The sequence below is a fragment of the Cryptococcus depauperatus genome, chromosome 7, assembly GCF_001720195.1.
Source record: "Cryptococcus depauperatus CBS 7841 chromosome 7, complete sequence".
Lineage (NCBI taxonomy): Eukaryota > Fungi > Basidiomycota > Tremellomycetes > Tremellales > Cryptococcaceae > Cryptococcus > Cryptococcus depauperatus.
This window is the reverse complement of record NC_089474.1, coordinates 1,023,255-1,045,234: the sequence shown is the minus strand read 5'-3', so window position 1 is coordinate 1,045,234 and position 21,980 is coordinate 1,023,255. Positions and strand designations below refer to the sequence as shown.

The window sequence follows — 21,980 nt, the reverse complement described above, 5'->3', positions numbered from 1 at the left end:
TGATCTTGTTAGTCGGATAATGTCATGTCATCAATACACAAAAGCTGACTTTTACTTTCGATCCTATTACAGGATGAGGTTAGAAAACCTAGATGATGGCAGCAAGTGAGTGGTAATGCCTTGAGAAGCGCTGACAAGTAGACTGGAGGCAGCGTGGCGTGATGCGCTCGACTCATCACTCAATTACCTCAAGGCTCTTCTCATCTCAAGCAGCTCTTCATCATGGAAACCAGTCTCGGTAGCTTCCGCAAGTAGCAACGGTAGTTCAAGCAAGCTACCAAAGTTCTCCAATGGACTCGGCACGGCTTTGGCCTCGGATGTGCTCGTGCACAGACGGAGCGATAAGTATGGGGATGTGTATCGTGCGGTGGCGGAGGTGGATTGCGGCAGCGATATCAGTATTGATGCATTCAGAGGGTGTCTTGTAACTCCAGAAACCAGACGAATGTGTGAGTCTCTTGCGAACCAGAATTAGGCTTTCCTGATCTTCCGCAGGGGATTGCATGGTTGAGGAAGCTGTCACTCTGGATTTCTTGGATGCGCATACCAGAGTTATCAAAACAAATTATAGACTCGGTTGGCCATCAAGGTATCTTTGATCAATCCTTCATGTATGAAAGAAACTTATATATAACTAGCCCTCGTGATACTGTAACGATATCAAAAACTCTCGCCGATAACCACACCCTGATAGACATCTCCACATCACTCCCTCGTTCGCGACATGAACCAGCATATTTACGTTCTGCGCCACCATATGTTAGAGCTCATGTCTCTCTTCTTGCTTGGTGTGTTCAGCTCCCTTCTTCTACAATAGGAGACTCCCCTCCGGATGGTAAAACTCGGATATCGTGCTTTTGGAATTGGAACCCGAATGGTACATGGGCAGTTGGCTCTGCCCTTCGGGAACACCTTCCTTCACTTCTTGTCAATTTAGTGAACTACATGCGAGAGGGAAGTTCCTCTGTTCCTGTTCTGTTGGGTTACGGACCAAACGTCTCGATAGGTACTGTCGCCTATGATCCATCACGCGTTACCCTTGATGTCCATTATGCCATAATCGATGATTGTGCCAAGAATCAAGAGACTGAAGGACTGCGACGCCAGATAGAATTTGGGTTATCTTCAGAGGAAAGTTGGGATGTTCAAGTGAAAGTAAAAGCTCAATTAGAAACCGAGTCAAGTTCGACTATGTGGTCTTGTTTTGTAGGACAAGCGCCCGCTTTGTCCCCAAATTCTTTGCTACCAAAAAGGCTTATAGTCCGGTTTTCGCATGTGCCACTAAAACCGGAAGAAGAACTTGTACGGGCAAGCGTATCTATTGAGAGAACCACTTCATCTTCTGCTGGAGTTCGTATCAATGGTATTCCAATGACGATTGAGTGCATGGAACCACCTCCGTCTTTTTTACCAGATAGGCCGTTGTTGGAGGAGACGGCAAGTATCACAGGGCTCAGTCTCGAAACTTTGGGTACTAGTGTAGAAAAATTAAAGGAAGATGAAAAGCAAGAGAAAGAAGACGCTACACAAAAGGAGATTACAAGCCTAGTAAAGCGTAATTACATCTGTAAGCCAACAAATATATCCCTAATAGACTGTGTATTGACATGTTAGTAGATTTTACTTCGCTTTTGCAGGAACCAGAGCCAAAGTGGAAGCCCATACTTGATTCTCGTGGCGTTGCCATTCATCAACTAGACTCCATCGACCGAACCCTCATCGTTTACCGAGCAGAAGCTGTTTTCGTTGGTGTTGGTATCTGGGACTTATTTGCAGTTGTTGCGAATCCCGGGACAAGATGTGTATGGGAAAAGACACATGAAGATGCTGTTCTTGTCGAAGATGTCAATGAGTTGACAGATATTTGGCATTTGCAGTCAAAGGCGGCTTGGCCGATAGCGTTCGTCCCATCATCATTAGCTGCGGATTGTGGACAAAACTGACATGAGATAGTGCTCGAGACAACTTGATGCTCCGTACTACATATAAGTCTCCATCTTCAGTTCATATATTTGGTTTCTCTATCGATGACACTTCTCTCTTTCCCTCATTGCCTCCTTCTCTAGATCCATCAATCATTCGCACACAAATCGACTTGCAGGGATGGTCCATAGAGTCTCTTTCACCAAATACTACACAGGTGACGCTTCTAGAACAGAGTGACCCTAGAGGATGGGCGGGCAAGAGTAGTATACCGGTGGCGATGATGAGCGCTCTAACAGGTATAGGAGATTTTGCAATCAAACATGGAGGACCTCCCGTTTGCACACGTCTCGAAGGAGGCAAAGCAATCTCTTCCAAATATGACGCTGCGAACGAAACTTTCAAGTTCGAATATGTTCCAGCCAGATTTCGCCGCATCACTTCGTCTAGCATAGCAACCTCGTTTCCTTCTTCGTTACCTTCTATAAATAGCGTAGAGGCCGGCAGCAGCGATGACAGCTCGCTACGAACGGATCTTTCAAATGAAGCTGACAGCGTCGAGTGTGAAATTCGATGTGACGCCGACCAGTGGTCCAGTTCCTTGTCGATTGTCATAGACCCACCTCAAAAGGCTATATCCGCGTTGCGGAGACACAAATTATCTCCTAATGGTGGTGGTCTTTGGCTAACTATCAAGCATGACCAAATCTCGATCAGAGAGGAAAGTGGGTTTAAAGTGTCAGTGACTGTGAGAAAAGGACCCCAGATACTGGGTAGCAAAACTCAAATCATTGTCAACGGTAGCAAGATCAAGGTTGATCTCGAAGATCTTCCAGAAGCCAAAGTACAGCTTTTGAAAAAACAAAAACGGGGTCGTCCTACACGAGCTCCTTTAGATCAACCACCTGGTCTGGGTCTTCGAAAGAAATTAAGCACAACCAACTTTAGTCAGGCTTCGCCTGCCTTGACACAAACTCCATCTGAACCTCGGCCGGCATCGACGTTTCCAAAAACGTCTTTACCTTTGTTAAAATGGTACAGCTATGCCATCGAGGCGACTCGCTCCGCGCTGGTTCCTATTGCGACATCTTTCCCTTCTCTTTCGGTTGGTGTCACTCCCGTGGAAGGCGCAGTTTCTGGGTTGAAGCAGCTGGCGCGCATACATGCCGATAGGGATGGAGAATCAACTACTCCCGCATCCTGGCTCCCTGTTACTGAGCGAGACGGCCTCAAAGTTGAAAAAAAGGTGATCGATCACGTCTCTGAAATATTTCCTGTTTTTAGGGCAGGTAGGATTATTGAAGGCTATACTGCCGAAGAAGTGAGCAGTGCAATCTCTGTTTTCAAGAGCGATGAGAGGTTTGAGAAGCCAGTAGTTCTTGCAGAGTATGGCTGTGGTATCAAACTAAGTCATGTTGTTGCGCATACAACATTTCCTTTTAAAGAAAGAAGTATGTTGTTGGCAACAGTTGTGGCAAAAATGTCAGATCGCCCACCTCCATCTCCCTCTTTAAATGGTCCGCGAAGTTCTCTCTCAACTATTTTTCATGCTTCTACCTCATGTTTTGATCCTATTACTACCGGTCTCGATCCTTTGAAATATAATAAAGCTAACTTCTATGCTGGCAATATCATACTTGAGGGATGGATTCTCGAGACAATTGATCCCTACTCCCATGAGCAATACGCTATCCCTTCTACTCGATGTATGTACCTTGCGTGTGTAGATTATTCATGTGGAATGCCTCTCTCTGTCAACAATATACTCAATTCTTCTTTGCCAAGGAGTTTGCTAGCAGCTGAAGCCTTACTGAAAAGTCAAGGGCCGCCATCGAGGTCAAAGGAACCAGGGATGATGGTTTTAGCTCCAGAAGATAACAGCAAACGGAGCAACCAAGGCATGTGGGCTCTGAAAGGCGCACAAGAAACCAGTATGGGAATCGACGAGAGGAATGAGGATGGCGAGTATAATTTGACTGTTATTATTCAACCATCTGGTAAGTCTAACAGCCATGATCAGACCCCTAGTCCAACCATGAAACATGTCGACTCAGGGTCAAGTGTCCACACTGGGCTATCGACTGTCACTGATACAGGAGAAGAGATCCGGAAAGGCAAAAAGGACTTGGTGATCATGGAAGTAGACATTGGAAGAGAAGGAATAAAGAAGGGTTGCGAGATAGAACTTATGGCAGTATCGTTGCCTGTGGCTTTACATTCAACATCTCTCGCAAATCCCAGAAACATAGCTACAACGACCCCAGCCAGCGATGGAATTTTATCCTTCGATCTCCCTCCTCCTCGTATCTCCCTTCCATTCAAGCCTGCAATAATCTCCCTTGTGCCTTCAGTACTTCAAACTGCATCGTTAGATCCCACTTTGCCATCTCGACATCTTTTGAGAGTGACATTACCCACAAGCAGTTATGATTTTCTTATCGACGATCCCTTGACTGAACCCAAGACTATGCTGCCTAGACCTAGATGGTTGTTAGATCTCATGAATGATGGGGCAGTTGTAAAATTGCGTCTCAAGCCTCATCAGATGTATCCCATACCTAATGCTGCTATGGAAGATAAGAAAAGCACAGCAAAAGAGATTGGCGCTGTTTACATTTATGAAGGGAAAGAGCTCACGATTCAGGATGAGAAACGTGCCAAACACTTTGGCCTTCAGGATGGGGCGGCCAAACAAAAAATACCGCAATTAATATACTGTTCTGCTCCTGTTGAGGGCGATGAGGACACAACAAGGAGGAAGGAAAGATGCAAAATTCTCGACAAGCCATTAGCTGTCAAATCAGAGTTTTTGAAAGATATGATGGATGAGACGGCCAATATGCTCAGAAAAGATGAAGCAGTGGACCATGAAACTAGAGCAAACAAGACCGATGATGATAAGGTGAGTCTGTCCTCAGACGACGGTTGAGTATTGAGAATACTAATTTCGATCATTCATAACTTTAGCCCGTTCAAACACTGGATTCGCGTCCATCAAACGCTGAGCAACCGCGCTATACATATAACTTTTGGAAATATTCACGTCTTCCTTTTTCTGCATCTGCGCCAAATACTGCAGTAGGATCGCCTACTCAAACCCATTCTTCTCCCCCATTGGAATCTGCAATTGTGACATTAAAAGAGAGAGACAATGTAGAAAAAGAGGAACCATCGGCTGGCAATATAATTGCAGTGAATCCTAAGGAAGAAATTAAGCCAGTGACATCACCAGGATTTCTACGACCAGTCACTTCTCTTCCGGGGTTGATTATTGCCTGTGTTCTCTCCTTCCTTCTTGGCTCTTTACTGCGTTCGTTGCTCAGTGAAGCTGATTTTGTAGTGTATTTGCCGCCCAGTCTGACCGGGGTATTACCCAGTGTTCAACTTGAGCGCCTAGGCACTGGACCTGGATATTGGAGAGAACTAAAGAGACTTGCCGAATGGAGGATTGGATGGGATCAAGATCTGATTTTGGCTATAGCCAGACGGAACTGAGATGTCCATCAATCTTGAAACGATAGGAACCATTTGATGATTAAATACAAGTATAATATGTACCCATGATTTGATGTTATCCATTTGCATTTGCTTTCACATAGGATTGTTTGTACAATTATGCATTACCATCATTATCAATGTTAGAATCTAGACAAGACATTACAAAATAATCAAACTTGGTCAAGAAAACTAGTGTACGTTTAGGCGTTCTGTTGACTCAAGGCCTTTCCTCGACTTCGTCCATGACAATCTCTTGAGCCAATTTACTTTTCGGTGTCTTTCCCTTCTTCTTGCCTAGTCCCTTGGGAGTTGTCTTCTTACCTCCCACAGGGGAGTTGCCAACAGAAACAGTGTCTTCACTCCCAGCCTCGCTCTCATCATCTCCAGGGGTTGGACTAGCATTATCAAATGACGGCGCAGGAACCAAGAATCGATCTGCACTCAAAGGTGCTGCAGCAAGATTAGACGTCTCAAAGTGAGAAGACTCTGTTTGATGCTGGGGTGTTGACGGTGTACCAGTAGCAGTGATGCCCTTTTGCTTCGGTTGACGTTGAATGGATTGTGAACCTGCTTCTTTTTGCATGGCGCGTTCAAGTTCTGAAGTCGGACCTAAAAAAGTGTCAGCTTGGGAACGTCGTAAAAATCGACAACACACCTCTAGACCAAATTTTGATCCTCAGCGCGCCACCACCCACACCGATTATAGACCGCTCCTGCCAGGTCCACCTCCTCGTTCTCTCTCTTCTGGGAAAAGGGCCCGTATCACCTCCATTAACAGGTGCGAAATAATTCGTCACTTTGGGAAAATTGCCAACACTAATCTTGGGTGTGATGATAGGACGAGAAAAGACGGGGAAGCCAAGTTGCGTCGAGTCGGCGAGCAAGAAGGGAGGTGAGGCCACAGGTGAGAGCGCCGGATGCAAAGTCGAGTGGAGCTGAGGTGACGAAAGAGGAGCCGGACTGGGTTCCCGACTTGTGCCTACGGCAGAAAGCCCTGGCGTATTGGTTGGCGTTGTATCGGCTTCATCCTTCAGCGGTAAGCTTGCTGTCGTTTTACTTTTCAACACCAATCAGCTGCTGGATCACCCAAGATGTATATCTCACTTTTTGACATTCTTTTTCCAAGCTCGACTAGGGGCGTCAGCCTTTTTTCTTGAACCCTTGAGCTTTTCCACTCCACCCTCCCGGTCCATGGCTAGATCCAAGAGCCCGCTTATCGCCTCTTCCGCAGTACTCGGCACATGCCCATTCGTGTCTGCAATGGAGCCAACCCGTCGCTCTGGTGGACCATGATGCGATGCCCCAGCCTCGGATAGCTGAAGCCACTCATAATTCTTGCGGACTTGACCAGCATTTTTGGGTGCGCTCGGTGATAAGTGAGCAACCTTGAGAGTGACCCTTGTCCCTTTGGTCGGTGTCGACCGGGTCGATGTAGAAACCTTCTTCTTCTTTCTTGGAGGAGACGTGTGAGCGCTGTCATCATCCTCGGACGAGGAATACTGAGCACGATCAGCCATGGCATGCTTGCTCTTGCTCCTTTGTGATGAGGCCGGTGGAGACGACGTCGAAAGACTCCCGGACGACCCATCGATAAGATGACTGATATTTGGACGAAGCTGTCGAGGCGACCCATCAGCATCCCATGCCAATCTATCTACGCGAACTTACGGTGACCTTTAACGGATGGTACCCGTTGGCGGAGTCTGTACTAGTGCTGTTGACGGAGGCGTCCATGTCTGCATGCACTGCCGCTCCAGCACTCGCATCCACGACTGAGTTTGCAGTGCTGTCCTTGACACTATCCTCTTGCTCAGCGTCTGAAGCGTCGCGGACGACCATTGTAGTAGAGTTGAAAAGGAAAAGAAGGAATCCATTTGTTGGACGGGTTGAATTTTCGCCTTTTGCTGGGATCAAAAGTATGGTGACCTTTAAACTAAGGGCTAAAATGGGATTAAAAAGGATAAAAGTTGGCATAAATAAACATCATTTTTATTTTTATTTTTTCTGATTCAACTTGTTTGGCCATTCATACAAAGATGGATTTGTGCATAGAACTGTTTATATGTATCGCCTTCTTCCTGAATCATCCAAGCCGTCATGGTGTCCGTCGCCAAAACCTCCTAGCATATCGCTGCCCGAGAATAGGAAAGTTATGGACGGGAAAAGGCTTGTACCATGACCAGAGCGATGCTGTGAAAAATTAACGTTGTTTATGCGAGAAACCAAAAGGACAAAAGTGTGAGTGACGGCCAACGGCACTAGAAAGTTTGCCTGCCAACAGAGCAGCACCTTCTGCAACAATACCAAAGCCCAATTTACCCCCATAATGCTGGCTGTACCCTTGTGAACAGAGCGGCCATGCCACAAGTCTTGATACAATATATGGTGTATTGCTTGCCCATCAGATGGTGGGCCATACTAGCAAGCTGAGACGGAAGATCGAGGACTTGCCCACAGCGAGCTTGCTGTGGGTGGTGGTTTGTAGCGGCTAGATGAGCAACGCTGTCAGCGTTTGTCAACTTGGTGGCCTCTCCTTGCCGCTCTGTCCCATAATTGTCATGAAAAATAGCAATAATCAAAACCCATGCTCTGAACCAAAATGTCACAGTAATGCAATCGGAGTTGCATTATTATTTATTGCCTATATTCCATGTCATGATTCCAAGATTATGGCAAAAATGCTGGGCCTCTTACAGAATACGCACTTACATGGGGTGGATTTGACCTTGTGGAAGCAAAGGATGATCCAACTTGTAGTGGGAAGGTCTGTAATTGGGTTGACATGGAAAAATGTATGATAAAGTCAAATGGGCGTATCCTACATGGACAAAAGATAAGATAGCGATCAGTGGTAACGCGTCAGGTACGAAAAGATAAGATAGCACGGACCATGGGGTTGAGAGATTATCTTGCGAAATTGAATTTGGTGGAGCCATTCTTGGAATATGTTGAATTGATTTTGATAGTTACATTGTACGAGGAGGAGAGAGGAGTTGGTGTATGTTTGATATGGGCTTTGGACTTGTCGCTTGACCAAGTATAGGAGAGGCTATCCTTGGCTGAGTAGGCCCAGTTTACCAGCGTTCACAACATTCGTAGCCATCATCTTTGACTCATCTGGGAATTTGCTGTGCTACCAATAAATATTTGCAGTTTGCTCTGATAATGGGAAGCTGACAGTTGAAGTTGAGTATCGTCCAAGTCTGCTTGTATACCACGAATCGACAAGTCAAAATATCATCCAACAACGATTACTGATATAGCTCACCACTACACCTTGCCTATGTCGGCGGGTCATGGCTGGAGATACTCTGACATTTCTCTTCTGACTTTTCGCCTCACAATAATGTCAGCGATTCCCTGTAGATGTCAGCCTTCCAGCAGACACATTTTGATTTGCAGAAAGATGAATTACGATGAAACCTACACATACTGAAGCATCTATCAAACCCACCAACAGCACCTTCCAATAAAACACGACAACTAGCACTAGATTGGAGCTACCATGCGTTATATCATATATAGAAATCGTACGAGTGATATAGAAAATACAATATCAACAGACTGGCTTGTCTGTTGAAGTATGAAGACACCGATCTCTACTACTTGCTATTCCCAGCACTTGAGGTTTCCAATCCATTCCCGACTGTCATTGCCTGACACTGTGCAAAAAAACTCTTTCAAAGTCTCCTTCCCTTCGTCATCTGCCTCAACTTGATTACTCAGTTGTTTTGCCTTTCTGCTCATTATGTCCGGCCCCGATATCGAGGACATGACTGTAGCCAAAGGGTGTGTGCTTGAAGTAACAATTGGAACAGCGAATTTGATACTAGTTTCGCTTGTTTTCCTTTCCGAGTTTAGTCGCTGATCGTAGATATATTGGAGTGCAGGAGTGATCTAGGTATCTAGAGGTGAAGAGTGTGGATTAGAGCTGAGATGTATTGAAGGAGAGGAGTCGGATTCGCAAGGGCTCTCGACACAATTGTCTTTCACACTGTAATTACTTGGTGAATGAGGCAAGGAAAGGATAATGCTAGTAGATACGATTGGCTCATACGAATATATAGCCATGGTGAGACTAATAGGTGCACCATCAGTTAAGAGGTTTGTATCGCCTAATCGTATAAAATCTAAAGCCTCTCATGGAGCGTTTAAGATGCCATCAGCGTCAGCAAGGCTCATCATCCAACCTTGCTATTAATTTCAATGTCTTTCATCCTCTTTCTTCAGCAGTTTCGGAACATGCTGACACAGCATAACAAGACGATTGGATTGTGTCTGGTCGACGAAAGAATGTGTAGAGACGCGAGTAGAGATTGATGACAACGATAAAGACATAGGAACGAGAAATGAACTGATAAAGATCTCGGTTGAGTCCAATAGAGGGTTAATGTAGGTAAATCCATGGTTGGAAATATACAAAAACGTACCGGATGAGTGGATAACTGACATTATCCCTATAATTGATCCAAAAGCCCAAGAATACGTCTCAAAGAACAACGTTGCTATACCGTTTACTTGAGTACTTTACTCTCCACTGCTAAACCATTTTGTCGTCAAAAGAAAGAAAAAGTGGCGACAGCCATGAGTAGCGTCCACAAGTGCTGAGTGAGGAAAATTGTCACAAGGATATACTCTTGTGTAATCTGCATAAAAGTCAGTTCGGTCGCAAATCAGCGGCATTAGAAGATAACAATAAGAAAGAGAAAATATGTCAGCAACCTCTTGCTCCAGTTTTTGAAGTCTAGTGGACGAGATCTAGAGCGTATGGCAGCAAAAGAGCTAAACTGTTGCACTTGTCACTACTCTTCGACTCTGCCAGAAATATAACAAAAATACGCACCTAAGGCAAAGATCACTAACTATCTTATCAATAACCTCGTCCATAACTTGGCTCAGTTTTGTCGCCAAAGAATCAGCAGATAGAAAGTTCCAATAAGAGTAAGAACTGATATTACTATGGCTCCTGTTGCATTGATAAGTGTGTAGGCTGGCACGACTGACAGGTGATGGTTCTTTATCCATTGAAAGTATCTGGAGCTGCTGGAAAATCAGTTGTCAGATCTTTGGTCATGTCAAACTCATTGTGAATGAGACGTACCCCAATAGTAGGAAGATTGCAGTGTCTAATCCCCAGATACCTTTGATTGATAGTGGTGGAGTGTCTTGATGTAAATAAGACTATTGTAAGAATTTGAGAAATCCAACGTCTTTATAGGTTAGGAGTTCATCTGATCAAGCCAGATTCCGGCAAAGCTAATAGCAACCATTCACGTCTCCCAGTGTCTCGCCCAAAGATCAATCTTCCGTGAAGGTCAGTGACTAGGCAGTACAGATCTACCCAACCAGGCTGGAAGAAGTTTGAATAGAAAGAGTAGCAGATGGCGAGTGGCCGATTACGGATTGGCCAGACAAACGAGGTATGAGCCCAGTGAAACTGGGTTCTTTCGAGAAGATAGCGGATAAGCCAAAAGTCAAATGAGGGTAATTATTCTTCTTTCTAAAGAATTAGCCACCGTACCATTTCAACTGTTTCGCTATTAAGATATTGAAAGTAAGCAAAACATCTTTTCACCTTTCTAATTTTTGAATCTCGCTTGGTAGATGATCTATGTCTATCAGAGAGGGCCGAAGTCAGAAACCTGTGGCGCCTGGATGGCACCCCCATTGAGCTCACGGTTTCGGTATTAGTGACGAAAAGTTTTAAATCAGGATATGAAGAACTAGATGTCAGCCATGAAATAGAAAATATTCAACATCAACAGGCAAGACGGAAGTCATAACCCAATGATCCCTGAGACCGTCGCATGCCATGCAATATCCAGTCCACCAAGAGCATAACCATACTTGAGAACCAACCGCTAAAATCAGCAAAGAATCTCTGCCTTTAACTTCTCCTCATCTTTTGCAATCACGATTCCCATACTGCATATGGCCAATACTATGCGTCCTCCAGAACGATATGTCCATCGGCACTCGCTGCATACATACCACTCCCAACAGGTCAGATTGTTCGTTAAGAGATGAGAGTGAAAATGAACTGGAACACGGGATTAGGTAAGTATAGGAAGAAAGTTGAACAATAAATACAAGAAAAGTGCAGAAGGATATAACAATCTTTACTCGATGACGTGTATTTTTATTATTATCAAAGCTCATGGTTGATAAGCAATGCCTCCACTTCCGCGACCGACTTTTATGACTTTCCCACGGGTGCGCATCCTTCTTTCGACGTGGAACCTTGGTGGAGGCTGCCATCTACACTTTTCCTTTGTTTCTAATTTTCTTTTTCTCTTCTTTAATTATTTCTTTTCTGTTTATTCTGATCAAGACTGTAAACCACCTTGGAAGAGCCCTTGTTTATAAAGACTTTGTGGCATAGATTTTACTTGTTCATCCTACTTACACAACAGATTGGTATTCGGGTACTTTCAAGACAGCTTACTCATCATCCGCCATGCTGAACAACGCATGGACATATACGCCAGAAGATGTCTTGAGTCATTTTGACACAAATCCGGAGACGGGACTCTCAGAGAAACAGATTAGAGAAAATAGAGAAATTTATGGAGAAAATGGTGAGCCATATTAACAATGAACGATTCGAAGTGGTAGTACTTATTCAATTTGCTTAGCCCTGCCCGAATCTGTACCAACAAGTCTTTTCAAGCTCATCATTGCCCAGTTTCAGGACCAGCTGGTTATGATTCTACTCGGTTCTGCCGTTGTTTCGTTTGTTCTTGCCATATTTGAAGATGCAGAACAACCAGGTGGATCATGGATGACTGCTTTTGTAGAGCCTTTGGTTATCCTCCTCATTCTGATAGCCAATGCAACTGTTGGTGTTGTCCAGGAAACAAACGCTGAAAAGGCTATAGATGTAAGTAACTTTTGTGGACTTTCAAGCCTGCGCTTATAATATGCATAGGCACTTAAAGAGTACTCTCCTGACGAAGCCCTTGTTTTACGAGACGGCCGTCTTTCTCGTATTCCTGCAGTGCAATTGGTTCCAGGCGACATTGTCTCTATCCATGTTGGAGATCGCATCCCCGCCGATTGTAGAATCTTGTCCTTCTCGTCCTCTTCTTTCCGAGTGGATCAGGCTATGCTTACAGGTGAATCAATGTCTGTCGGGAAAACGGAAGATGTCGTCAAAGATGACACTGCCGTCAATCAGGACAAAGTCAATATCCTTTTTTCTGGTACCATTGTCGTCAACGGTGCTGCCAAAGCTGTTGTTGTCCTAACAGGCAGACAAACGGCCATTGGCGCCATTCATTCCAGTATCTCCAATGATAGTGATCATGAAGAAAAAACCCCTCTCAAGCGGAAACTCGATGACTTTGGAGACCAGCTTGCCAAAGTTATCTCTGTCATTTGTATACTTGTTTGGCTTATTAACATCAGACACTTTGGCGATCCAAGTCATCATGGTTGGCTCAAAGGAGCGATCTATTATCTCAAGATTGCAGTTGCTTTGGCTGTGGCAGCTATTCCTGAGGGTCTCGCAGCGGTGATTACTGCATGCTTGGCTTTAGGTACCAAGAAAATGGCTAAACGAGGAGCAATTGTGCGAAACTTGCCGAGTGTGGAGACTTTAGGTTGCACCAATGTGATATGCTCTGACAAAACCGGTCAGTCAATCCACAAGTGTATGTGAAGTCAATAATTGCTCATCTATCGCTTTAGGTACTCTAACTACCAATCAAATGAGTGTTTCTCATTTTGTAACGTGTGATGTCTCTGGCTTTTCTGAGTATCAGGTTGGGGGGACGACTTTTGCACCAGAAGGATCAATTACCAACCTCAACCGACAACCTGTCGACAAGCTTGCACTGCTGGGGCCTGTTGTTAGGAAGCTTGTTCAAATCTGTGCCATCTGTAATGATTCCAGGATTGCCTACAACGCCGTAAGCTATCAATCACCATCACCAGTCGAAGCTGACCATGTATATCTAGGAAAGTGAGACCTATAACAATGTCGGAGAACCCACGGAAGCAGCTCTAAAAGTGCTTGTTGAGAAGCTTGGTTCTGACAATGATGCTCTGAATGCTGGACTTCTTGCTCTTGACCCCGCCTCTCGGGCCACTGCTGTCAATGATTACTACGACACAATCTACAAACGTCTTCTCACATTCGAATTCTCACGTGACCGAAAGTCCATGTCTGTCCTTGCACAGTCTGCTGCTGGCACCTCACTTCTTGTCAAAGGCGCCCCAGAGACTGTCCTCGAGCGATGTACGACAGTACTTCTTCCCAATGGTGTTCAGCCTCTCACACCCGAATTGCGACACAAACTCACTCAAAAGCAGTTAGAGTATGGCTCCAAAGGCCTTCGAACATTGGCTTTGGCTTACGTTGATGAGTCCGATGACAATGTTGCCCATTACAAGACAGACCGTTCTGAAGATTATGTGCAGTTTGAGAAGGATATGACTTTTGTCGGCCTTGTCGGCATGCTTGATCCTCCCAGACCTGAAGTACGTGACGCTATCGCCAAATGCAAGTCTGCTGGGATTAGGACGATCGTCATCACAGGCGACAACAAAAACACTGCTGAAACAATCTGTCGTGACATTGGAATTTTCGAAAAAGGCGAGGATTTGACTGGCAAGAGCTATACCGGGAAAGAACTCGATATTCTCAGTCATGAGGAGAAGCTCATTGCTGTTCAAAGGGCCAGTCTTTTTTCGCGTACTGAGCCCAATCACAAATCTCAGCTAGTTGATTTACTCCAAAGCCTTGGACTCATTGTTGCCATGACTGGTGACGGTGTCAATGATGCTCCTGCGCTCAAAAAGGCAGACATCGGCATTGCCATGGGTACTGGTACAGATGTTGCCAAACTAGCCGCCGACATGGTATTAGCAAATGACAATTTTGCCACTATTGAGAAGGCTGTAGAAGAGGGTAGGGCCATCTACAATAATACAAAGCAATTCATCCGATATCTCATCTCCTCCAACATTGGTGAAGTTGTCTCTATTTTCCTGACCGTACTGCTTGGTATGCCCGAAGCCCTTATCCCAGTTCAACTCCTTTGGGTCAATCTCATTACCGACGGGTTGCCAGCGACTGCTCTTGGATTTAACCCACCTGACCATCAAATCATGAAAACTCCTCCTAGGTCTGGTAAAGAGCCGCTGGTAGGTGGATGGCTCTTCTTCAGATATCTGGTCATTGGAACCTATGTTGGTTGTGCAACGGTGTTTGGGTATGCCTGGTGGTTCATCTTTTATTCTGGCGGTCCACAAATTACTTTCCATGAACTTGTGAGTTGGATGGTGACGGTATAGATTAACATACTCATGCTTTCGTTGTAGACCCATTTCCATCGATGCTCATCTACATTCTCTCATTTGGACTGTTCAATGTTTACTGATTTGCCAGCTCAGCGTGCAACCACTGTCTCTCTGTCTATACTTGTCGTCATTGAGATGTTCAACGCTTGCAACTCGTTATCTGAAAACGAATCGCTCTTTGTCCTACCTATATGGTCTAACATTTACCTCGTCGGAAGTATATTACTTAGTATGGCACTCCATTTTATGATTCTATATGTGCCCTTCTTCAGGAGTATGTTCAGAATTACAGCACTCAACAAGGAAGAATGGATTGCGGTATTGATAATATCTTTCCCAGTCATTATCATTGATGAGGTGTTGAAATTCATCTCGCTGGGAATGGCTAAGAAAGATGAGGTGGTGAAGGAGAAGACGGAGTGAATAGAGACACATTTGTTTTTGTGAGAGCAATCACTTTGTCATGGTATAGCAATCAGCCTTGTGACTAAAATATTCATTTATGCATGAGCTTTGGGGACTTGCAACAAAAGTCATGAGTAACAGACTAGCTTATGAATCATGGAACATCTCAGGAAAATACACTACAAGTATAGGACGAAGCAGATGATATTTGATGCTTTGAAATTTAGCGACCAGCGCCTTACAAGATGACACATTTCTTGGGTCTCCTACTTCTACGAACTCTTGAAAGCTCTTTGGGTGGACTATTCCTTCTCATTTGCCGAACAATTTCTGAGAATACAGGGATAATATTTGTTGATGTCCGCTGAGAAATTAACAGGTCAACACCATTCCAGTCTCAGATCTTGCTTTGTTGTCCAGGATGTATCACTTACAGCTGATGTCTCAAAATATTTGCAGCCCCACCTTTCTGCCAGTCTTTCTCCCTCTACAGTTTGCACTTGCCGTTCTTCTGTCAGATCGCACTTGTCTTGCGGCTGTCGTCAACACTTTATCTACATGAGCAACAACAACACTTACTACCGACAATGACCATAGATAGTCTTTCGCTCATTGAATAAGGCAATTTTATACGACCAATGTTTTCTCTAGTTCTGGCAATCTCTTCAAACGTATCTCTTTGGGTTATCCTAAGTGATGCGATAAGCAAAGGTGCAGTGCTCCGTGATGTTGGACGCCTACGAAAACACCAACACAAAGCCTTCTGATTCTCGTATGAAGAGGTCGTTGAGGGTCAGATATTGATCGATACCAGCTAAATAGTTGTCAGTGAGCCGAAAGAACAATGTTTTCTGCCATCCCAACAGCCCTTACCTGTATCCAAAATCTCCAAAAGACAGGGCTGGCCATCCACCAAGAATTGTTTTCTATCTGTTCCATCGCTTCAGCCGACCACACCATCCATCCTGCTGGATTTCCAAAACCTACAAGAATCTTCGACTGGCACAAAAGAGATCAGCCAGCGCTCTATATACATGACAAGTCGTTCACTCACTGGTAGGGTCATACCACTCCAAATACGAGCCATTGATGAACCTCACCGTCACTGCTGACTTGCCTACTCCTCCCGAGCCCATCACTGCACACTTTTCCATTACCAGGATCAGTACAATCTGCTCTGTATCTATGGATACGTCAAGAGACGCACCTGAAAGACCCTCATGGGCGACAAGTATCTGTATATCGCTCAGTTCTGCTTGTAACGATATTGTCAGCGGTACAATGTATAAATGAAATGCCAAAAGAGATTTGCTCAAAGAGCTTTACTTTTGAACTTGTCATCACCAGTCAAATTTCTAAAGTCACTCAAGTTTAAAAGTGGCGGAAGGTCCGTGCATTTGTGTATTGTTGATTTGTTACAAAGATTGTTTGTTTTTATTTATTTTTATTTTTATTTATAAAAATATGTTCAGCATTACAACTGTTTGAAAAGTTAAAACAATTTCCGTTCAATAGAGAGAAAAAAGAAAAGAAGATGAGAATGGCATGCAGGGAATCATCAGTAGCTGTGAAACAAGAAAATGCTACTCGAGTTTCAAAGTGGTAGAAATCCAACCCTCATCCAAACTATGAATCCTGATACAACATATGGTAATGGGTCGTGACAACTTGCAGTATGGCGGCCTTGTTGTACACTCCTCTGTTATCTTTTGGTTTTGAGCGACGGTTTCTCGCTTTTCAACCGTTTGACTGTCTTGAACAATTCGGCCAAGATGATAGGTATACCAACAAAGTCAATAGACAAGAACAACATGCATCCCTCTACGCGGTTTCGCATACATGATAACTTCCACAAAATCAACTACTGCTCCAGCTCGCGTCTATCTGGATTTGATCCAGTTGACATCCAAATATTGTACAAGATTTGTAATGTCAATTTCACTCGACTCGTATCTATCACTTCTGCTTCCTTTCCCAGACATTAGCACGGCAAGATTACAAAAAAGTCCAGAGTTATTCTATCCGTTCCCAAGATTTCCAATTCGGTACAACAATTCAAAGTGTATTCAGAAAGACATGTTTCAAATCACTACACCCGATTCTCGACAAGCGTGCTCGACAGCTCATCATTATCTGGCGTGATAGGAGGTGCAAGGGCAAGGTTTGATTGTGGGTATAAATTCGTTTTCGAGCGCGTTTTTATATGTGACAAAGATGGGAGGGTGTTGCTTCCAGTAGGTGGCACTGAAGTGGATGACGACAAAGTATCCAAACAAGCTGGAGAGGGTTTGGTCTGATCGTCATCGGTAAACAAAACTCGGGACGCCACCCCAAAAGTCTGTCTCGTTGGAGACTGGGCAGTTTCTTCTGTAGCTGGTTTTACACCAGATTTGAGCGGTGAAGGGGAGTGAGCTAGAAACATCATCAATTCTGCTGCAGTATTGTCTTCTTCTGGCCTTTCATCTTTGGCGGGACGTTCGGAATTTGATGGAAAACGGGACCGAGCATGTGAACTCTGAGCTCGAAGATTAGACCGTGGAAGACTGTGATGTTGACCGGGTTGCCGGGCACTCTGAGAAGGAGACATGGGAGCAGATGTAAAAGCATCTGGTACGGGAAGCATTTCTGTTTCAACAGATGGCAATAGAGACGGGGAATGGTGACGCGACATGCTACCACCGTCTTCTGAACCTCCACCCAACATAAACGTCAAAGCCTTGGCAGCATCCATATCTTGACTAGTCGTCTCTTGATACGGCATTCTGTAATGGACAGAATGCGAGTGTGAACGCTTCTTGCCTCGTCTGTTCTCAAATTTAGGTTGTAATGGCGACGAGGGACCACTCAATATACGTCGATCAAGCGTTTGGCCAGAAATAGAGGTAGAAGCTCTACGGTGGCTTCTACCAGATGTAGCTCGATCGTTTGGACTAGCCAAAATGAGAGGATAAGATCTTCCGCTTTCCAAAGGCCTTGAGTGTTCAGAGCGTTCATCTGTTCTAGCACGTTTCAATGGACTGGAAGGCGAAATAGAGTAATTTCCACGAGAAGGTGGCGGAAGAGGCTGCCACAGTACATCTGTCAGCTGCCATGGTCGAGAGGGTGAAGGCGGCTCGTATGGTATAGATGGAGGAAGAGGAGCTTGATGGCTGCCCAGAGGAGAAGTCGTTTGTACGCTGAGATGCGCTCTGCGAGACCGTAAAGGAGTGGATGGTAATTTCTATCACAGGCGAAGCGATCCCGTAAGTCACGTCACGAATGAAAAAACGAGTCACAAGACTCACATGCTCTATATCCTTGATTGGCATGTAGGCCCACCCATTGGTAGCTTTAACCGAGGCCAACTCGAGTCTCTGCTGTAGTTGATGCATTTTCTACAGCACTCTCAGCACCATTAAACCTACTTGTCATTCCGCTTCTTAGCCCACCTTTTCGAGATTCACTTTCCGCAGCAACTTTTCAACTGCAGCTTCATCACCAACATGCTTTGCTTCCCTCTCTGTTGGCCCATCGGGAGTAGATTTCGACGATGAAGCACTCGCGCTTGCGCTCCTAGCCGAGGCAGACATGGATGGCGAGGATGGCGTCGCGTCTCGAGACGTCTCCATCATGTCGTCTTGGTCTGTAAGGCGGACTTCTCTTGCAGCGACGAGTGATTGCTGAAGAGAGATATCATGTGGGTGTTTGGTATGTGATGAAGCGGGTGGCAAAGCAGATTGCATCCTGCTTTATACCAAAGTCCCAAATGGTTGACTGGATTTGACGGATGCCAAAGGAGGGAGGGACGCGTCGTACCGTGTGTCGAGCGGCAACGCGTTTTGTACGTGTCGTGGTCTGTCTTGGGGGGATTCTTTCAAAAGACTTTGCTAAATGTACAATCTATATACATAGACGTGGAAAAGATGATAAGAAAAGTATTAGAAGAAGAACAATTCACTATTACGAGTCAACTCTTCTTTTTTTTTTTCTTTTCCAGAAAGAAACGTAATCCGCTTTCCACTTACATCATTATTACCCTATATGGGTGAATTGGGCATTTTATCCCAAAAATGAAACTTGGGAGTACTGAGAATTGCATCCCGATTTCATCAAGTTTAGAGTCGCAGAATTTTGCTCATGTCCGGTCAATATGTATATCCGACGTAATAAAGGTAGGTCCAAATAAATTTTAACCCACGCTATGTCTGTTCAGAATTCCATCTTTTAAAATATTTTATGGATTCAATCTTTGATTTAAAAACACATTTGTTTAACCCATCAATAAAACAACCTAGATGGATCGTCAATTAGAATCTCCTCTCATCATTGAAACCCTTTCTCAGCCCGACAAACTCTCTTCCAAAGCTACCTTTGCTCACCTTCAAAATTTTCTATTTTCTCTTCCCGTTTCACCAGCCCGTACGCAACTAGAACGCTTGACGGATGCTTTAGGTGTCGAAGTCGGTGCAATTGAGCCTTTAGAAGGAGAGAGGCGCGAGGCGGAAAGGGAAGCAAAACGTGCTAAAGTGAGAGAGGACAGAAGGAGGAAGAGACGAGAATTGGAAGAATTACAAGACCAGGAAGAGTTGGAAGGGGTATTGGAAGGGTTAGAGGATGATGAAAAGGATGCAGACATGAATAATGGAGCTGTCGGCCAGGAAGGGGAGGAAGGTATGGATGACAGGGGCGATGTAGAGTACGGCGATGTTGTTAACGAGGATGAGGATGAACCGGACAATACAGATGGTGAACAAGATGAAGTAGATAGGATGGATGAAGATTCTAGTTAGGTATGTGGATGCTAACAAGATTTCAAAATGTCCTGATGGTGATGCAGTGCATACAATACAAAAAGATATCCCTACGATGCCCGGCATATAATATACTTTATCTAGACTCTGCCATCAATAATGGATGCAAGGTCCTCTTCCCTCTTTCCGCATATCGAGTAACCTGAAGAAGCCACAGCCATTCTCCTCTCCCGTTTGTGTAGGAGACTGGCACTGCCAAAAGAATACCATGTCGTCATCAACTAGGTCTCTATCGATAGGAAATGGCTTTGAGAGGGATGGTGCGGAGGCAAGACGAGAACGTGCTTTGGCCTTTTGATCGGCTCGTAACACACTGCAAAGCTGTTAGAATTTTAAATGGATTTCAGGTGATGCACTCAAGTTGGAACGCCGCATTTGCACATGGGTATGCCTTCTCGAGGTCCAAATGGGCCAACAGTTGGGACTGGATGAAAATCTAAATGATGTTATGATTTGTCGCCGAGACAAACCACAGAAATATACTCGCCTTTACGATAGAATCGAAAAGTAATGTTGATTCTTGAGAAACACGATATTTGTTTGTCGCTTGGGATGGATTTTTCATTGACATCATATCCTGGCTTGAATACATCAATAGCTTTTTGTGCCGGCACTCTACCAAATGTAGAGCATCAGTATGCAAACAAACAAAAATGCAACTCACGTGTGCTTAAACCTCTCCTGGCATCCTGCGTTCATTAGACATAATGAGTTATGTCTGAGCGTCACCTCATATGTTCTCGGTGGTTGTTTGCTTGCAAATGTTGGATCCAATGCCTGAGTTTCGCGTAGACGAAATGAACGAGCGGTACCAAGAGAAAGAGATGCTATTGTGGTATATGGTCCGAGATCTTTGTCCCATTAGTCAAGATAGACGTAGACAAGTGTGACCACGTACATGTTAGTTGATCGGCATGCCATCCGACACTTAATGTCATCAGATAGCCAAACCTATCGCTGATACGTCTTACGAGCTTTTGGCGCCATCATAACGGTTTGTGCCGCATACATTGGCCTCCCATTCTCCAGCCCATTCAAGGGGATATCGCTGCCTTTTACTGAGCTCTATATTGACAATTTTCTGGACAATGTCTGCCGCGTCCCTCAAAAGTGAAGGGTACACCTGTTCCTACTTCAATATCGCTCAGCAACCTCTCAGTGAAATTTACCTTTGCTTTCCCTTGCTCTGCGCCGGCATAAAAGTATCTTGCTCCGCTTCCACCATAACCGCCTCCTTCTCGCATATAAAAGCCAATCTTATGAGGGCTTTCTGCTGCATTTCCTGCAATGTAGAATCTGTTTGTCTTCCACTCTTTTGATTCCTCCATCATGGTGAGATATAGCGCTGAAGCCATCGATGGGGTCAAAGGCGAAGCAATAAGAGTTAGAGGAAGATTGTGAGCATTAATTGACGATTGAGTTGATAAGGATATCGCACTTTGAGGAACAGCTCGTTTTTTGTCAGCTTTTGCATGAAATTGACCATCAAGCACACGAGAAAGAGAGTTGTCCTTGTCAGTTGCGTTTCCTGAAGCGTAGGTCCGATCTGATTCTATTGCCAATTCCATTGCCTTGACTCGTGGTCGGTTTACGATGGTTGACTCAGCTTGCAATTTTTTTCGCTCGTTCTTCTTTCCAGCCTCGGAGGATTGACCAAGCCACCCTTTTAAACTTTCAAATTTCCTCTTCTTGCTTGGTCCATTTTCATTTGGAAGCAGCAGTTGTTCAGCAGCTTTATCAACCTGTCCACTGGTGAACGAAAGTGCCTCCAGGTACTGGTTCTTCGAGAAAACCAATGGATGTAACAGTGAAGTTAGGAGAGCTAATTTTGTGTCTGTATCGACTTCCTTCTCGTCATTCATTCCTCTTGAGAGGTTTTCTTCATTGTCGGTAACGTTTGACATATTTTATATGTGTTAATGTTGAAATGTAGAAATGAGAAGATTACAAAATACATTTTATTCCTTATAATTGGTGGAAATGCCCGGTGGAGGCCAGCGGCCAGGCACGGCTACTTCATCGTTCCTGTAGTTTGAAGTTTGAGATGTTTTCTATATACAA

At 44.6% G+C, this 21,980-nt stretch overlaps 8 protein-coding genes across 8 annotated transcripts; 3 read left to right on the top strand and 5 right to left on the bottom strand.

Moving 5' to 3' along the window:
* Positions 1 to 73: 73 nt before the first annotated feature.
* On the top strand, positions 74 to 5,418 carry L203_105743 (uncharacterized protein; the record flags this gene model as incomplete). The annotated part of the gene is made up of 7 exons (XM_066215110.1): positions 74 to 78; positions 142 to 449; positions 496 to 589; positions 639 to 1,567; positions 1,618 to 1,900; positions 1,954 to 4,825; positions 4,891 to 5,418. The coding sequence occupies 7 exons, from the start codon at positions 74 to 76 to the stop codon at positions 5,416 to 5,418; spliced, it is 5,019 nt and encodes a 1,672-aa protein (XP_066071207.1).
* Positions 5,419 to 5,638: 220 nt separating this feature from the next.
* L203_105742 (uncharacterized protein) lies at positions 5,639 to 7,260 on the bottom strand (the record flags this gene model as incomplete). The annotated part of the gene is made up of 4 exons (XM_066215109.1): positions 5,639 to 6,030; positions 6,077 to 6,477; positions 6,526 to 7,037; positions 7,090 to 7,260. 4 exons carry the CDS (start codon positions 7,258 to 7,260, stop codon positions 5,639 to 5,641), a joined length of 1,476 nt encoding a protein of 491 aa, XP_066071206.1.
* A 562-nt stretch (positions 7,261 to 7,822) lies between these two features.
* On the bottom strand, positions 7,823 to 8,357 carry L203_105741 (uncharacterized protein; the record flags this gene model as incomplete). The annotated part of the gene is made up of 3 exons (XM_066215108.1): positions 7,823 to 7,909; positions 8,131 to 8,239; positions 8,311 to 8,357. The coding sequence occupies 3 exons, from the start codon at positions 8,355 to 8,357 to the stop codon at positions 7,823 to 7,825; spliced, it is 243 nt and encodes an 80-aa protein (XP_066071205.1).
* A 3,521-nt stretch (positions 8,358 to 11,878) lies between these two features.
* Positions 11,879 to 15,147, top strand: L203_105740 (potassium/sodium efflux P-type ATPase, fungal-type; the record flags this gene model as incomplete). Its single annotated transcript, XM_066215107.1, has 6 exons — positions 11,879 to 11,999; positions 12,057 to 12,301; positions 12,350 to 13,055; positions 13,111 to 13,331; positions 13,381 to 14,694; positions 14,746 to 15,147. The coding sequence occupies 6 exons, from the start codon at positions 11,879 to 11,881 to the stop codon at positions 15,145 to 15,147; spliced, it is 3,009 nt and encodes a 1,002-aa protein (XP_066071204.1).
* A 220-nt stretch (positions 15,148 to 15,367) lies between these two features.
* L203_105739 (uncharacterized protein) lies at positions 15,368 to 16,351 on the bottom strand (the record flags this gene model as incomplete). Its single annotated transcript, XM_066215106.1, has 8 exons — positions 15,368 to 15,493; positions 15,564 to 15,658; positions 15,709 to 15,818; positions 15,871 to 15,943; positions 16,003 to 16,059; positions 16,117 to 16,128; positions 16,184 to 16,274; positions 16,337 to 16,351. The coding sequence occupies 8 exons, from the start codon at positions 16,349 to 16,351 to the stop codon at positions 15,368 to 15,370; spliced, it is 579 nt and encodes a 192-aa protein (XP_066071203.1).
* An 867-nt stretch (positions 16,352 to 17,218) lies between these two features.
* Positions 17,219 to 18,851, bottom strand: L203_105738 (uncharacterized protein; the record flags this gene model as incomplete). Its single annotated transcript, XM_066215105.1, has 3 exons — positions 17,219 to 18,349; positions 18,414 to 18,503; positions 18,558 to 18,851. The coding sequence occupies 3 exons, from the start codon at positions 18,849 to 18,851 to the stop codon at positions 17,219 to 17,221; spliced, it is 1,515 nt and encodes a 504-aa protein (XP_066071202.1).
* A 552-nt stretch (positions 18,852 to 19,403) lies between these two features.
* On the top strand, positions 19,404 to 20,003 carry L203_105737 (uncharacterized protein; the record flags this gene model as incomplete). Its single annotated transcript, XM_066215104.1, has 3 exons — positions 19,404 to 19,799; positions 19,873 to 19,898; positions 19,946 to 20,003. The coding sequence occupies 3 exons, from the start codon at positions 19,404 to 19,406 to the stop codon at positions 20,001 to 20,003; spliced, it is 480 nt and encodes a 159-aa protein (XP_066071201.1).
* A 9-nt stretch (positions 20,004 to 20,012) lies between these two features.
* L203_105736 (uncharacterized protein) lies at positions 20,013 to 21,823 on the bottom strand (the record flags this gene model as incomplete). Its single annotated transcript, XM_066215103.1, has 7 exons — positions 20,013 to 20,240; positions 20,288 to 20,355; positions 20,407 to 20,534; positions 20,584 to 20,770; positions 20,818 to 20,846; positions 20,891 to 21,042; positions 21,089 to 21,823. 7 exons carry the CDS (start codon positions 21,821 to 21,823, stop codon positions 20,013 to 20,015), a joined length of 1,527 nt encoding a protein of 508 aa, XP_066071200.1.
* Positions 21,824 to 21,980: the final 157 nt, after the last annotated feature.